This window comes from Silurus aristotelis (genome assembly GCF_946808225.1).
Source record: "Silurus aristotelis genome assembly, chromosome: 3".
Classification (NCBI taxonomy): Eukaryota; Metazoa; Chordata; class Actinopteri; order Siluriformes; family Siluridae; genus Silurus; species Silurus aristotelis.
Window position 1 is genome coordinate 5,471,624 of NC_139576.1, and position 15,032 is coordinate 5,486,655.

At 39.3% G+C, this 15,032-nt stretch overlaps 1 protein-coding gene across 1 annotated transcript in view; it reads right to left on the bottom strand.

The window, feature by feature from the left end:
• cps1 (carbamoyl-phosphate synthase 1, mitochondrial) overlaps nucleotides 1–15,032 on the bottom strand; it is an 85,166-nt gene that overhangs the window by 30,911 nt on the left and 39,223 nt on the right. The window contains exons 24-28 of the mRNA XM_083536259.1: nucleotides 14,089–14,152; nucleotides 10,452–10,633; nucleotides 6,781–6,975; nucleotides 5,537–5,604; nucleotides 2,124–2,199 (exon numbers count right to left, since the gene is read on the bottom strand). Coding sequence (XP_083392385.1) covers nucleotides 2,124–2,199; nucleotides 5,537–5,604; nucleotides 6,781–6,975; nucleotides 10,452–10,633; nucleotides 14,089–14,152 — 585 coding nt within the window. The remainder of the gene's footprint in view (nucleotides 1–2,123; nucleotides 2,200–5,536; nucleotides 5,605–6,780; nucleotides 6,976–10,451; nucleotides 10,634–14,088; nucleotides 14,153–15,032) is intronic.

Sequence of the window (15,032 nt, forward strand, 5' to 3'; positions counted from 1 at the left end):
TGGAACGCCTCCTCCTGTTTTTATTCTCTTTCGACCACCGAGCTTACGGAGTCGCAAAAGAGGCCAGAAGGGGTTAGCGGGGCATCCAGCAGTACCATGTCTCTATCAGACATCTCTGACAGAGTGAACCACAGATGCCTTTCTGTGGACACCAGGGCAGCCATAGACTGGCAAATGGCCCTAGCAGTCTCTTTAGTTGTCTTTGAGAGCCAGAATTGCCGTACGGCGTAGCTAATCAAAATGGCTGCCTGGGGCACCTCCCACATCCAACTCATGCAATAGGTCAGCCTGATATGCAGAGACACTGCGACTTGACCAGCCGAAGCATAGGCTTTATCTACGAGCACCAATGTATTGCGTAGGGGCTTCGTGGGTAATGTCAAGCTCTTAATGGAGGAGGTGATTCTGGGGGAGAGATAGGTGGCGAGTGTCTCTTTAACCAGCGGCATTGCCTCATAACCATGTTCTTTTTGCCCCATAATGTGGGAATACACAGAAGAACTTAACCCCTGACCTAGACACCTCAGTGTGCAGGTCGGGAAAAAAAGGGAAGACCCGACGCAGAGGTTGCGACATGGGTGTCAGAAAGCACTCATCTAATTTACGAGATGAAAGCAATTTCTGTTAATGAGTCAGGCAAGTTTTATCAAGCTTGGCAACGGCACGCATTACAACCTCCGTAAGCGCCTTGGCTTCCGGCCCCCCCCCCCATCTTGGACAAAGAGAGGTGGAGCTGCATGCGCTCGTCGCCGAAAGGCATGCTTCCGAAGCCTGCGATCGAGCGCTAGACCGAGCAGGTGAGGTTAGAGAAACCCTCTGCAAGGCCCAGCTGCGAACCCCTAGGAGCAGACACGGCACTCTGCCTCGGCAGTCTTTATTGACAAACAGTTTGACAGACAACACAAACACACAGATCGCTTTCTGAACAACAGAAGCTGCCACTGCCCTCACTCATATGCGTTTTATACTCCTGGTCTTGACGTCACCCACCGGTGACGGCCAGCGTCCAATTTTTGACTGATTTCACACATTATTTCAGAGTGTGAACACTCAGGCACGTTCCCAATGCGTTTTGACGCAGCTCGAGTTCCTGAAAGGTAACAAATGTACAGTCACTTACTTTAACTTATACATTAGAAACTTCTTTATCTGGATGAAGCGGTGCTTTACAAATTAAAATGAATTGAATTGTATTCTTCCTGGAGGGATGTTGGAACTGATACTTGATAAAGAATTGTGAGAACAAGACAGGAGGGAGAAAAAAGAGGTTAATAAAGTAAAAGACAGAATGACTGAAAGGGAAAAAGTGAATTAGATTAGACAATGACAGACAATACAACAAATCGAGAGACAGACATGTGCGAAAAAGTTCGAGAAACAGAAAAGGGTCAAACGCATGATAAATGCCTCCAAGCCAGAAATGAGAAAACTCAACTTAATTGAATGTGAGAGTGTGTGTGTTTACCCAGGCAGCCTGATCATTATTGCTATTTTCAACATATTTCATCAATTTAAATTATTTGCAGTATGTATTACGTAAAAAAAATCCACTTTTTTTCTTTTTCTATAGTGTTGACCTTAGTTAACGTTCAATAAATATTTAATTTAAATAATATTAATTTTAATAAATTTAAATAAATATATAACAGTACTGGTAACATGATTTTTATAAGTAAAAAAAGTAAGAAATTCTATTTGTTTCAAGTGCTTTTTTTATTCTGAATAATGGAGAGAAGGAGGCAGGAGACCTCCAATATAAGTTTTGGCTGACAAAAAGCTTCACACCTGTCATTCCTGATCTGTCATTGGTTTACTTCCTTACTGTGTACGCCTGTTCAGTGTTAAGTTTTGTTTCATTGCAAAGTCAAAGTTAACGCATTTTTGTATCATTAAGCCCCCGAGACTGGTCTTTCTGGTTTTTGACTCTCATGTGGGACTTGCCCTAATCCACATTACCCTCAGCATATGCACTTACTTCCCACTGAAGCCGACATTATACTGGATGCATTTCATTATAATTATATCACTGTTAAATTTGGTTTATGATTTTTCATGGCATCTGTAGATTAAAGCGCATTGCCTTAAGACTTGCTTTTGGCTGACGGACGTGAAACAGGACTCACCTGAGACACCTGGGTCGCCTCCTCCAAGAATCGCTTCATCTCCTCCTCGCCATAGGCCACGTTCATCGCAGAACCGCTGATGCCGAGAAGGAAAAAAACAAATAAATGGAAGAAAAACACCTTCAATAACTTCTTTAAAGCAGACGCATCTGTTGGATTTAAATTAGCCCTTGGGGATATTTTAGGGGAGTAGGAAAGAAATGCTAATAAGGATGGCGAGCATTGGGAAATAAACCAAACAGTAAGGAAAATTTAGAGCTCAAAAAAAAATAAAATAAAAAAATAAATAAATAAATAAATAAATAAATAAATAAATAAATAAATAAATAAATAAATAAAAAAAACATTTGTCGAGTTTTCAACCAGTTACAAATTTCAGCCAAGGTTTTTGGTAACGTGAGAAATGAGAATCATCAGCCAAAGCGTTCCAGCTCTTTCTGCCTGAAATAGGATTAAACAAATTTCTCTTTTCGTATCCAATAAAAAAAAAAAAAAAAAAAAAAACAGAATAAAAAAGACTTTTAGGCTTCATTCATCAGCCAACATTTTCATGTTGAATCCAGGAGTCAAACGCCTTCACAAACACCTTCAGTATGTGTTTTTCTGTATAATTATTATTCATACATATTATAATCATAGATTTAAACTAATCAAATGAAAGAATGTATACTATTAAAATATGACCTTTGTGTAGATAATTATAAAATTAATAATTGTAAAGAATGTTAAACAGATGCAAGATTTTGAGTCTGGTTCCTCTCAAGGTTTGCTTCTCATAACATCTAAGGGAGTTTTTCCTTGCCACAGTCGCCATTACAGCTCATCAGGGAAAAATACACACCATTCACCTTAACTTCATTTCCGTAAAGCTGCTTTGAGACATTGTCCGTTGTGAAAAGCGCTATAGAAATAAACTTGACTTGATCTATACTACAGCAGACAAATCAAAAACAGACCAAACCCTCTCAAAAAACAGAAGTTCAGGTGACCCATGCAAACGAGAATTGAGCAAGGCAGCTAAGTTTGAAGGCTCTGATGTCTGGTGGGAATTTGAGTCTAGTAATGACCTAAAGATAATTAACAAACAATATGGGGGAAAATGGAGTGAAACTAAATTACACAAAGGATCTTGAACAGTCAAGCAAATATAAATAAAAAATATATAAAATATAAAAAGCACATTTGAACAATAAAGGTTTACCAATATGCTATACAGAGCATCTAAAAAAGATACAGACAAACAAATAGAAGATAAAATACAGTAGATACTTTATAATGGTTTAAGCCCTAGTATCGGCAAACTGCCACTTGTGGGCCCTTGAGCAAGGCCCTTAACCCTCTGTGCCCTCTGTGCTGTATCATGGCTGACCTCCCTTTTTACATTACTAGAATATGTCAAGAAATAATTTTACATTGCTCCAAAGTATATGTGACTAATAAAAAGCTCTTTTTTACCAGAGCCTTTTGTTTGAAATCGCGAGTTGCTCGTCGGTAACTTTAAGTTTGTCAGATAACTGTTGCTATGACAACGCTGGTTTCCTCGTAATGTAATGTCTGAGCAAAATCCTCTGCAACAATGCACAAACATTGCTGTTAAAGGGCCAAATAAAGGGCATATTTTCATGGAATATTACTAAATTATTCACAACAACCAGCAGTTGTTTCTTTCTTTCATTTTTTTGTTCCAAAGCTGCCCACCTACACAAGCCCCACATAGCCTTCATACAACGTGTCTACTAGTGAAGTGGCTGAGCTGGTGGGAAAAAAACACCTGACGAGGTCCCTTTGTGCTACAGCCTGAGGTACATCTGGGGCATTATGGGTTATTCAAGTGTCTGGTTCCTGGGTTGACCGAACGATGATGCTAATAGTGCAGGTCTCCTTTAGGAGGGGTGACAAAAAACATCAACAAGAGTACGTCAATGAGAAAGCACAGAGCATCACAAATTTTCTGGAAATTCTCAATCTATCTATCTATCTATCTATCTATCTATCTATCTATCTATCTATCTATCTATCTATCTATCTATCTATCTATCTATCTATCTATCTATATATATAAATAAATATACACTGGAGATCAAAATTAGAGAACAATGCATAAACAATTGAACATTTCTGAAATAATGTCATCTTCACTGCTCAACAGTTGAAGGAGTTTTTGTCCTGTCTATACCATGCTACCAGAACACCTTTTCCACAAAATAACTAAGGCATTTCAACAAAAAACTTTATTTTGCAGAACTTATTCTAACAGAGGGAGACACAATAGGGTTAAAAATCCAAAAAGAATAATTTTTTAAAAAAGCTTAGAAATGAATTTGTATGTAATCGAGTGAAATAAGTATTTGATCCCGTACCAAATTGGCAAGAATTCTGACTCACACATCCCCAAATTAGTTCTGTCTATTTAGGAAAGTTCAAATAATATCGACTGGTTATGTTTAGTTTCGAAGTTACATTGAAATTTTTATTATAGCGCATATAAAGACGTCCTGTACAATTGAGTGCCTCCGGCTTTGTGGTAACAGTTTGGAAAAGTACCACATATAACAGGAAAGGTCAGGTGACCCAATACTTTTGGCAATATAGTGTATATACGTATATAATTTTTTATATATATTTTTGGAGGTCACTCTGTGCTGAGGATGGTTCTACTTGCCATTAAGAAGTTACTGAGCAACTCAAGAACTATGAGGATGGATCTGAAGTTTAATGTCCATTGTTAAAAGCGCTCTACAAATAAAAATGAATTGAATTGAATTAAATTCTCCTGGAGAAATGTTGGAACTGATACAGGTAGTCCCCGACTTACAATGGAAACGTGTTCCGATGACCCCATCGCTTAAAAATATCGTGACATCTACATGAACATATATGTCGTGAATATATTTACTGTAAAGATTATACATTGCGGTAGTGTAAATTGTAAATTATTTAAATCACAGTACATCATTTTGCAGAACAGAGCACATCCGCGATGTATAAACATTTACAGCAAATATATTCGGAACATCTACGTATGTTTGTGAGTGGAGGGCGGAGCCAGTCAGCGCTTCGACGTATCGTACCGTGTATAGGCTGTTGCGTTTGCCTGCCACGGCAAACGTAAAAGATTTGTACAATTTTGTCGTATCGCTATTGTCAACGTGTCGAACCATCGTAACTCGGGACGAACGGTATTTGATGAACTGAGAGATTAAGTGGGTAAAGAGAAACGGGGTTAATAAATGAAAGACAGAATGATAGATGAGATTAAATAAAATGACAGACAATACAACAAACTGGGAGTCAGACTGGGTGTAAGAAAGTTTGAGAAATTGTAATCCCCGATTCCAGTCTGAACATATGATGGTGTGCATAAATCCCATTGTCATTTATTCCTATAACTAATTATCAAATATTGTACTTACCTTAATACATACGAGGGTCTAAGGAGGCAGGGGTAACCCACTTCATTAGCGAATGTGAAAGCATCTTCCTGAAACACGCAAGTAGATAAGTGTGTTTTCATATCGTAGGTGCACTTTAAGGGATGAAAATGTATTAATTGGTCAAAAAAATAAACGTTTGGTACAATCAAATGGAAATTTATTTTGGGAAAAAAAAAAGAATGTCAATAAACTTTTCGGGTGTATTTTTAATTCCTTGTTGCAGCTCTTCTATGACACTCAATTGAAATTATTATCTTTGCCAAACAAGCCAATCAATGACAGCCAACCCCGACACACTCCTAGTAAACCATCCTGAGGTCAAGAAGGCGCTTAAAAAAAAGAGATGTTGCGGATTCCCCTAACGAGCAGCGCACCGAGTGAACCGGCATGTCTCTAAGAGTCTATTAAAATGCAGCCCTGCCATTTCTCTGTCCCTTACTACGGCATCGTCTCCACCCAAAAGAGCTTCCGTGGCTAATGGACCTGACGTCTGCTTCTACGAAACACAACACGTTTTAGCACTTTGAGAGTCTGAGGCCCGAGAGCACTCAGAACACCTCGGAAGGATCGGAAGGATGTTGTGCGTGTTGTGCTCCGGAGATGGGCGAGTGTTAAAACGAGTTTGGGTGTGTGTAACAGGATTTTTTGTTTGCTTAACAGGGATAAACTATTTTACTATAAAGAAACAGCTGTGGCTGCAATATGTCACGCTGAAATTTGCCATCATCAGATTTTTTCACACTCCATTACAAACACAAGATATTACAACTTTTGACAATTGGATAGATAGATAGATAGATAGATAGATAGATAGATAGATAGATAGATAGATAGATAGATAGATAGATAGATAGATAGATAGATAGATAGATAGATAGATAGATAGATAGATAGATAGATAGATAGATAGATAGATAGATAGATAGATAGATAGATAATTAAGTAGAATGACAGACAGACAGACAGACAGACAGACAGACAGACAGACAGACAGACAGACAGACAGACAGACAGATAGATAGATAGATAGATAGATAGATAGATAGATAGATAGATAGATAGATAGATAGACAGACAGACAGACAGACAGACAGACTGACCATGTGTATAAAGACATTTTGAGATGTTTGATTTGAAAAAAAGAAATCTCATTGCTATTGCACTTCCCATCACCCCTCCCTGCTGTGTTGAATGCGCTCATGCGATTGCTCAGACAGTCTCACCAGTGAGCTCAGGGCTCTCCAGGGCGCCTGTGCCACTCCCAGCTCATCCAATATGCTGGAGAATATAGATCTCTCCTCAGCCCGGTGGATCTGCAGCGGGTTCGTGCCCAGAATCTTCACACCGTTCAGGTGCAGCGGCATGGCCAGGTTATTGGGAATCTGCCCTCCCACTGAGACTATGCAGCCTGTACAGCCCTGTGGAAAAGAGAAAGGACAAGGTCAAGACGTTTTCCAACAGAGATGAGCGCTGGGGATTTGGCGAAAATATCAAGAGTTATAGCTTTTTTTTTTTTTTTACTATTATTAAGTGTTGAAAACTCCTATTTCATTAATTAACAATGCAAATGACCTGCAATCACCAGCACTTCACACAGACTACATCTAACGTCAGTGGATGCTGTGTTTTCTAACTCACACATGCTGTGTTTTCTAACTCACACAGAATAGTATGAAAAACAACTGTTGGGTTGAAACCTTGTTGAGAAGATATGTCAGAGGAAAACGATCCAAACCGACAGCAAGGCTAGCATACCTTCAATAAGCTCTCTGTACAACCATGTTGAGCAGAAAAGCATCTAAGAACACACAGCAGGTGAAGCCTTGAGGCAAATTTGCAGCCACACCGAGTTTCACTTCTGGCGCGGGATGACCCGGACCTGTCAGATAAAATTCCTTTTCTTGTTGGTCATAGTTTTAGTTTTATTTCTGAGTTAAAATCTCAAAATGTGTATCAGACAGACTACCATTAGTGCTGATGGCTCAGGGATTCGTGCCCCAGCTCTACTAAGCTGCCACTGCTGGGCCCCTAAACAAGGCCCTTAAGCCTCCCTCAGCCTCGTTCAGAGGCACTGCATCATGCGTTAACCTGCTCTTAAATAAACTTAAAGAAAAGAATTTCACTATGCTTTATTGTATATATGGCAAATAAAGACTGTTGGCTACTTGGGCAGGGGGTGGAGTTTTGCTGTACGATGCTGTGATGGTTAAGATGAAGCTAGATCTGGTTCTGCAGATTTTCTTTGAGATCTTTTAAAACAAAAAAAACAAATTAAATGAATGGTCAAAACTAGCACTAGAAGTAATGGTCACAAGACTAGCAGAACGGTCTCAAAACTGGCATTAATGTTCCATGGACTGGCTTTAAACATCCCAGGACTGGTAAAGGTCCAAGGAATGGCAGTAATGGTCAAAGGACTGCCATTAATTGTCCCAGGACTGGTATTAATGGTCCAAGGACAAGCAGGAAAGGTCAGAGGACTGGCATTAAACATCAGAGGACTGGCATTAATGGTTTCAAGGTTACAAGAATGATTCCAGGATTAGTAGAATGATAACAGGACTGGCATTATTGGTCCCAGGACTGGCTTTGAAGATCCCAGGACTGGGAGTAAAGGTCCAAGGACTGGCAGTAATGGTCTATGAACCTGCAGTAATGGTCCCAGGAGTGGCATTAAGGCTCCAAGGATTGGCAATAATGGTTCTAGGACTGTCAGTAATGACTGGCAGAAATTGTCCCAGGATTAGTGAGAATAGTCCCAGGACTGACATTAATGGTCCAAGGACTGGCTTTTCTAAATTTGCAGTAATTGTCACTGGATTGGCATTAATGGCCCCAAGACCGGCACAAAAGTCCCAGAAGTGTCAGTAATGGTCCCAGGAATGGCAATAATGGTCCCAGAACTGGCAGTAATGGTCCCAGGACTGATAGTATTTGTCTCACAACAGACAGTAATGGTCCCAGATCTGGCAGAAATAGTCCTAGAACTGGCAGTAATCTACTTATTCTTGTAAATGTACATGCTTCTTTAACATTCTAATCCTTTCAGTGATAATATATTCTAAGCGTAGCACAGATCGCATGGTGTGACCATAAGGTCCCATGCAGGAATTCACCACATCTCACAACATCTCTGCTCCTTCCTTCGCTCTTTCTTTAACATCCCTATGCATTCCCATGGCAACGGCATGCATGACCACTTTATTATTCAAACGTTTCTTTTTAGATATATCTCCACCCAGAACCACCCCTCAGCCCCACTCAGCACCACCACCCTGCAGTGTTCATCCACTCCTTCTTATCCACTTCTAGTAATCACCCTGATGCAGCATCTGGGAATTTCGATGTCAAACTCTCGTTTCAAATAAATTCATTAATAAATGCTTAATCACCACTTGTACCAGGAAAAGAAAAAAGTCAAGGGGTCTCATCATCAAGACAATCTCAGCTGGAGAGTTTTCCTTCTCTTTTTTTTTCTGTATGAACGTGTCTGAACGTGATCAGGGCTTTGGTGTCTCTATGGAGATGGAGAGTCGAGATAATACCGGTTTTGCCCTATGTCCCGAAGCTGCTCCTGGTGAGTTAATTGCTTATAAGATGAGTGTATCAGGTTATTAGCTACCCAGACATTAATCGGGGATTAGTTCGCTTTGAGAGCCTTGCTGCCTTTATTTATTACATTTCGCTATATCGGGATTTAACAGGGAGGCTAATGATAGTCTGACTCTTGTGGTTTAAAAGGTCAAAGCAAAACACCAACACAGGATTAAAAACTGAAGGAGAAATGTTGGCTGTCAGCAGTTGCATTCAAGTCTATTTTTTTTCTTTTTCTTTTCCTTTTATTCCCCATAGATGTCTATTTCTCTCATTTTGAAATTCGGTTTAATTCATTTTTATTTGTAGAGTGCGTTAAACATTGCACATTGTCCCAAAGCACCTACAAATAAAGAGGTTATAAAGTTGTATAAAAGAGTGTATAAGTTTGGTGCCAATAAGTTTCTTCCATATATAAGTTCATCCCTAAAGAGTGATGTTAGAGAAGTGAAGAAAAGAGTGCAGGCAGGGTGGAGTGGGTGGAGAAGAGTGATAGCAGGAGTGATTTGTGATAGAAGAGTATCTGTGAGAGTGAAAGGGAAAGTTTATAGGACGGTGGTGAGACCTGAGATGTTGTATGGATTAGAGACAGTGGCATTGAGTAAAAGACAGGAGGTGGAGCTGGAGGTAGCAGAGCTGAAGATGTGGAGGTTTTTGTTGGGAGTGACGACGATGGACAGAATAGGAAATGCGTTTATTAGAGGGACTGCACATGTAGGACGTTTTAAAGACAAGGTGAGGGAGGTGATATTGCGATGGTTTGGACATGTGCAGAGGAGGGACATGGGGTATATCTATAATATGTGTATAATAAATATGCTATAATTGAATAAATTATAAATAATACATATAAATATAGTGCTCTCCATGCAGTATGCAGTCTTGCGTGTAAAAACTTCAGTGATTTGCCTCTAGAGGCCGCTCTAGTAATGACAGAGGAGTGGAAGCCGGAAAAACTATCGGTGCAGATTAATCAGTAAAACCAGTCGACCTCTTAATTCAATCCAAACAAGGTTCAATAGGTTGAGTTTAGAGCTCTCTAGGAGGAGATCATCCACACCAACCTATGCAAAGCATATTTTCATGGAGCTGGCTTTGTCCATGTTCATGAAGTAACAGGTTTGGGTCTCCTGAAATCAACAAAAAATCTAATTTGAAATCTATACGATTGTGTGCTTCCAACTCTGTGGTAACAATTTGGGCAATAAAACATACATATAACTGGAAAAGTCAGGTGTCTGAATAAAAGATAAAAGGAAAAAAAACAAAAAAAAAACAAGTGTGATCTTTGGCCTCCCACCTCCTGATGGTTGATATCCAGAACACGCTCAAGCGTGAGCTCCTCAAAATAGAGGCGGTCGCACTCGTCAAAGTCGGTGCTGACCGTCTCCGGGTTGTGGTTTACCACCACTGTGCGTTTGCCCATCTGTCTGAGGGTGCGGATACTGGACACAGCACACCAGTCGAACTCCACACTGCTACCTGGAACACACGTGGGTAGGGGGGGTTTGGGGGGTAGAGAAAACAGGACCACCATCCACTCATCAGTACAATCACTTTCACTAAAATGAACAGGAGATGGAGATTAAGCCACGAATGAATTATAAACGAATACATGTAGAAGCATTTCTTCATGGATCTATTCGTTTCGTCCGACAGGTTGAATGTATTGGTCTCCAGAGAAATGCTGACAAACTTTTCCATTCCAAACTTGCAAAAGTCACACCAAACCTCTTAACATGATGGCGTTTCGTTTCATTCTCCGCTCTATTAGTGGCTTCGGTAGCAAACTGAGATGCTGTGCTTTATAATACACAACACTGAACCCTTGAGCATTCTGAGTGTGTAATTTGTTGGAGATTTTCTGTGGAAACATTTCCCCTCTTTTAAATCGCCCAATTTATTGGCCATCTCTATACCACGGAGTAGCTCATGCCTGGTTCCCCGGACCATTAATAACCGAAATAACACTTCACCTGCTCTGATCTAGCCAGTCTAGGGCTTTGGGAGTGTTCCAATCCCTGAGCCATCTGTTTAAAGATTATTAGGTTACAGCTTCTGCTTCAGGAGAAGTCAGTTAAAAGCTCACCCTTTTTAGCGAGGAAGCAAAAGAAAGGCAGAATTGCTGTTAGCACCCAAACCAGTACATCACACAGTGTTGTATTGCTTTTATACTGCTGCATTTCCCATGACTTACAAAAGTTTCACAAAAGTGAGTGCACCCCTCAAATTTCAGCAACTGATTTATTATATCTTCTCAAGGGAAAATTCTATAGAAATGAAACTTGGATATATTTTAAAATAGTCAATGTGCAGCTTGTGGGCCTCAAGCAGAAGGTGGAGAAGCGCCATGTGTTTAACATCCAGCAGCTCTGAGATGTCATTATGGAAGAGTGGAAGGGAAACCCAGCAACAACCTGTGCAGCTCTGGTGAATTCCATGCCCAGGAGCATTAAGGCAGTGCTGGATAACAATGGTGCTCATACAAAATATTGACACTTTGGACACAGTTTGGACATGTTCACTTAGGGTACACTTAACTTTTTGCCAGTTATTTTGACAATAATGGCTGTATGTTGAGATATTTTCAGAGGACTATAAAAGCCACACATTGACTACTCTAAAATATATCCAAGTTTCATTTCTATAGAATTGTCCCTTATGAAGTACTCACTTTTGTGAGATACTGTAGTGCAGCAAATTACATTAACATTTAGGGGAAGTTGTGGGTTTCTAAATGTTAATCTTGAGTACAAATAGCGAGTATGCTTAATAGTCTTACCCAGATATATAAAAGAAAATACAGATTTACGCTTGAGGCGGCGCTAAAGAGTCACAAGTACGCGTAGTATAGGCGTAGCGATCGTCTTCAAGCTGCGACATCGTTATTAATAAACAAAAACTTTATAGTCTTAAATCCTGTAAGGTTTTCAGCATCAATAGATGCTCGAAAATAGAATAGAAAATGGGCAATAATCCGATAAAACAGACGAGTTCCTGTAGTTTAAACTGCTGAAGAATTTAATGCTGTTAATGCTCGATGGGTCACGACTGTTTTGGCAGAAAAAGGTGACCAACAAAATATTAGGAAGGAGGTTATTAAGTTATGCCTGATCGGTCGCCATAAAGTTATGCCTGATCAGTATAAATACATGAACTCAAGAGCAACAACAGCAGCAAAAAATAATATAATAATCTTGACTTGACAATGACTTCTGTAACCGACTGAATGAATTAAAAGCACGGTGGTGGGCGTACTCTTGCTCTCGCTCTGCATGCTGCATGTGAGCTCTTCTCGGAGAAGCACCCATACCAGGAATTCCGTCCTTCCTTAATGGTCTCAGGGGGGAAATATACCACCACGCCACCAGAGGGAACCGTCACCAGAGTTCTGAGCACTTTCAGTTAATTTATGTTTGTATATGATACAGTTTATATACATTTCCCCAAATTTCTATGTGATTTCCCTAAATTCCCAATAAATTCCTTGAAAGTTTCCAACTTGAAATATTTCCAAAAGTCTCCAGATGAAGTTCTATAGCAGAACTGTTCATACTGCTGGAAGACGTCGTTCTTTTGACGTCATCTGAAAACTGTTATTAACACATTAAGTGGAATTTTAAATGAAGAGTCCAATTTTCCAGCTAGAAATGATCGTTCTATTATTAGCCTCTCTTTTCATCCCTTTTTCTCTATCTTAAAGACAGAAGAACATTGTGTCATGATGCTGAGAAACCAAAGAGTGCTCACATCTGTCCTAAAAAACGTAATGGAAAACTGGCACTGGAGACTCCATCCATAAATATATCATTAACTACTGTACAGAATACAACTATGTTTAGTTGTTGCTATAGAAACTGATAGGAATAAAGTCATAGATTGAAATTAAGGCATTAGCCTTTTGATCCAAAAGGTTGTGAGTTCAAAACCAGCCACACCAAGCTGCCACCCATGGGCCCTTGAGCAAGGCCCTTAACCCCGTAGCTGTTCAGATAATGATATAAATGTAAGTGTTAAAGGCATCCGTCATAAATATAAATATAGACTGATACCTTTTCTGTTAAGTTGCTTCGAAACAATGTATATTGTTAAAAGCACAATCCAAATGAAAGTGAATTGAACTGAACTGATTTATTACAAATCTATTCATATAAAAATTTCAAAGCTGCACTGCCTTCTTATGGAAACATTTCTGGCCAATCAGATTTGAGAATTCAACATGCTGAGAGTTCGACCTGTTACATCCTAAGTGTCTGAAGGAGTGATACCGAGGGTCTTTTCTCCCTGCTTCTATTAGACTTTATAATCAGAGCTGCTCGTAGTGAACCAGTCACCATACACACAGGTAATACTGATTATTAAACTGCTATAATGACAGTGTAAACTTGGCAATAACTCAGTGCAATTAGTTTGTTTGTTTGTGTCACTACTATTATTATTGTTGTTTTGTTTTCCTTTGTATTTATATACTGTACTTTATATATTTGTAGTGTGTCTTCGCTGCTGTAACATGGACATGTTCTTGCGGTATCAGGGAATACTACATGCACACTTTTATATTATTATATATGCATTCCATATAGTTTTACACAAACTGTGCTTTATTATCTAGCAATGAAATACTAAAGACCTTGTATGCATGGTTATGTTTTAACCTCAAACTACTGTACCTCATACACTCATTGTTGCATCACACACACTCTGAGAATAAACTGTTTATCTCATTCATACAAATAAGTTTGGCATACGTGGGATTTAAACTCATAACCTTGGGATCCAAAGTCCAATGCCTTAACCACTAAGCTGCCACCTCCATTACCCCAAAAAAGTGCTTCTCATTCTCTGACCTTGGTGGTGCTTTTACACTGATGGATAAAGCAGAAGAAGTCAATAAAAAACAAGCGGGTTAATTATATAATTACTCAATAATTACTCACCGATGTGATAAGGACCACAACCTAAAACCATCACACTCTGATCTCTGAAGTCGAGGTCATGTTCCTGTTAGAATAAAAAGACAAGGTGTTCATATTTTATGCAATTAAATGCCATGAAATATCAAAAAACGATTGAATTTTCAGAAACGTTGTGCTCAAGGAATTCAGTATATAAATATTAGTTTTATATTTATGATTAATCATAAAATATACAAACACCCATTACAGGCCTACAGTAGCTCTTTTACAGGATTGGTGCATTTGTGGAAAAAATTGGAAAGACGGTTGCTAACTAGCATTGGGAATATGAATTATTCCTGCTTTAACATGAACTTATCCACTCTTAGAAACATGAAAAAGACAAGATTGCTGGGACACTTGGCTTTTCCATAGGCACACAATTGCCTTCAAGTTTGACATCTTTGGGTGTGGGAGCATGAAATTTTGCCTTCACTTGAACTAAGAGACCCCAAACCTGTTCCAGCATGCTAATGCCCCTTGTGCACAAATCCAGCTCCATAAAGATTTGGTGTACATGGGTTGGAGTGGAAGATCTACTGCTATGAAGCTCCAAACGTATTGAACACCTTTGGGATGAATGTGATCTCTGACTGCACCCCAGATCTCCTCACGTAACCTACTGTACATCAGTATCTTAAAAGTCTTGTCGACGAATGAGCACAAATTTCCACAAAATCTAGTAGAACATCTTCCCAGAAGAGTGGAGTTTTTTATTACAGTGAATCAGAACTGAAGGTGGAATGAAATATCCAAAAATTCCATACAAACAGGCTAGAAATCAACAACTAGATCAGCCCCATAGCTAGCTATATGTTAGTTATAACACATTAATTATAACATATAGCTAGTTATGGGGCTGATTTTCAGGATTTTTAGATACCGATGTACAGTAGATTATAATACAAACATTCCAAACAAACAAA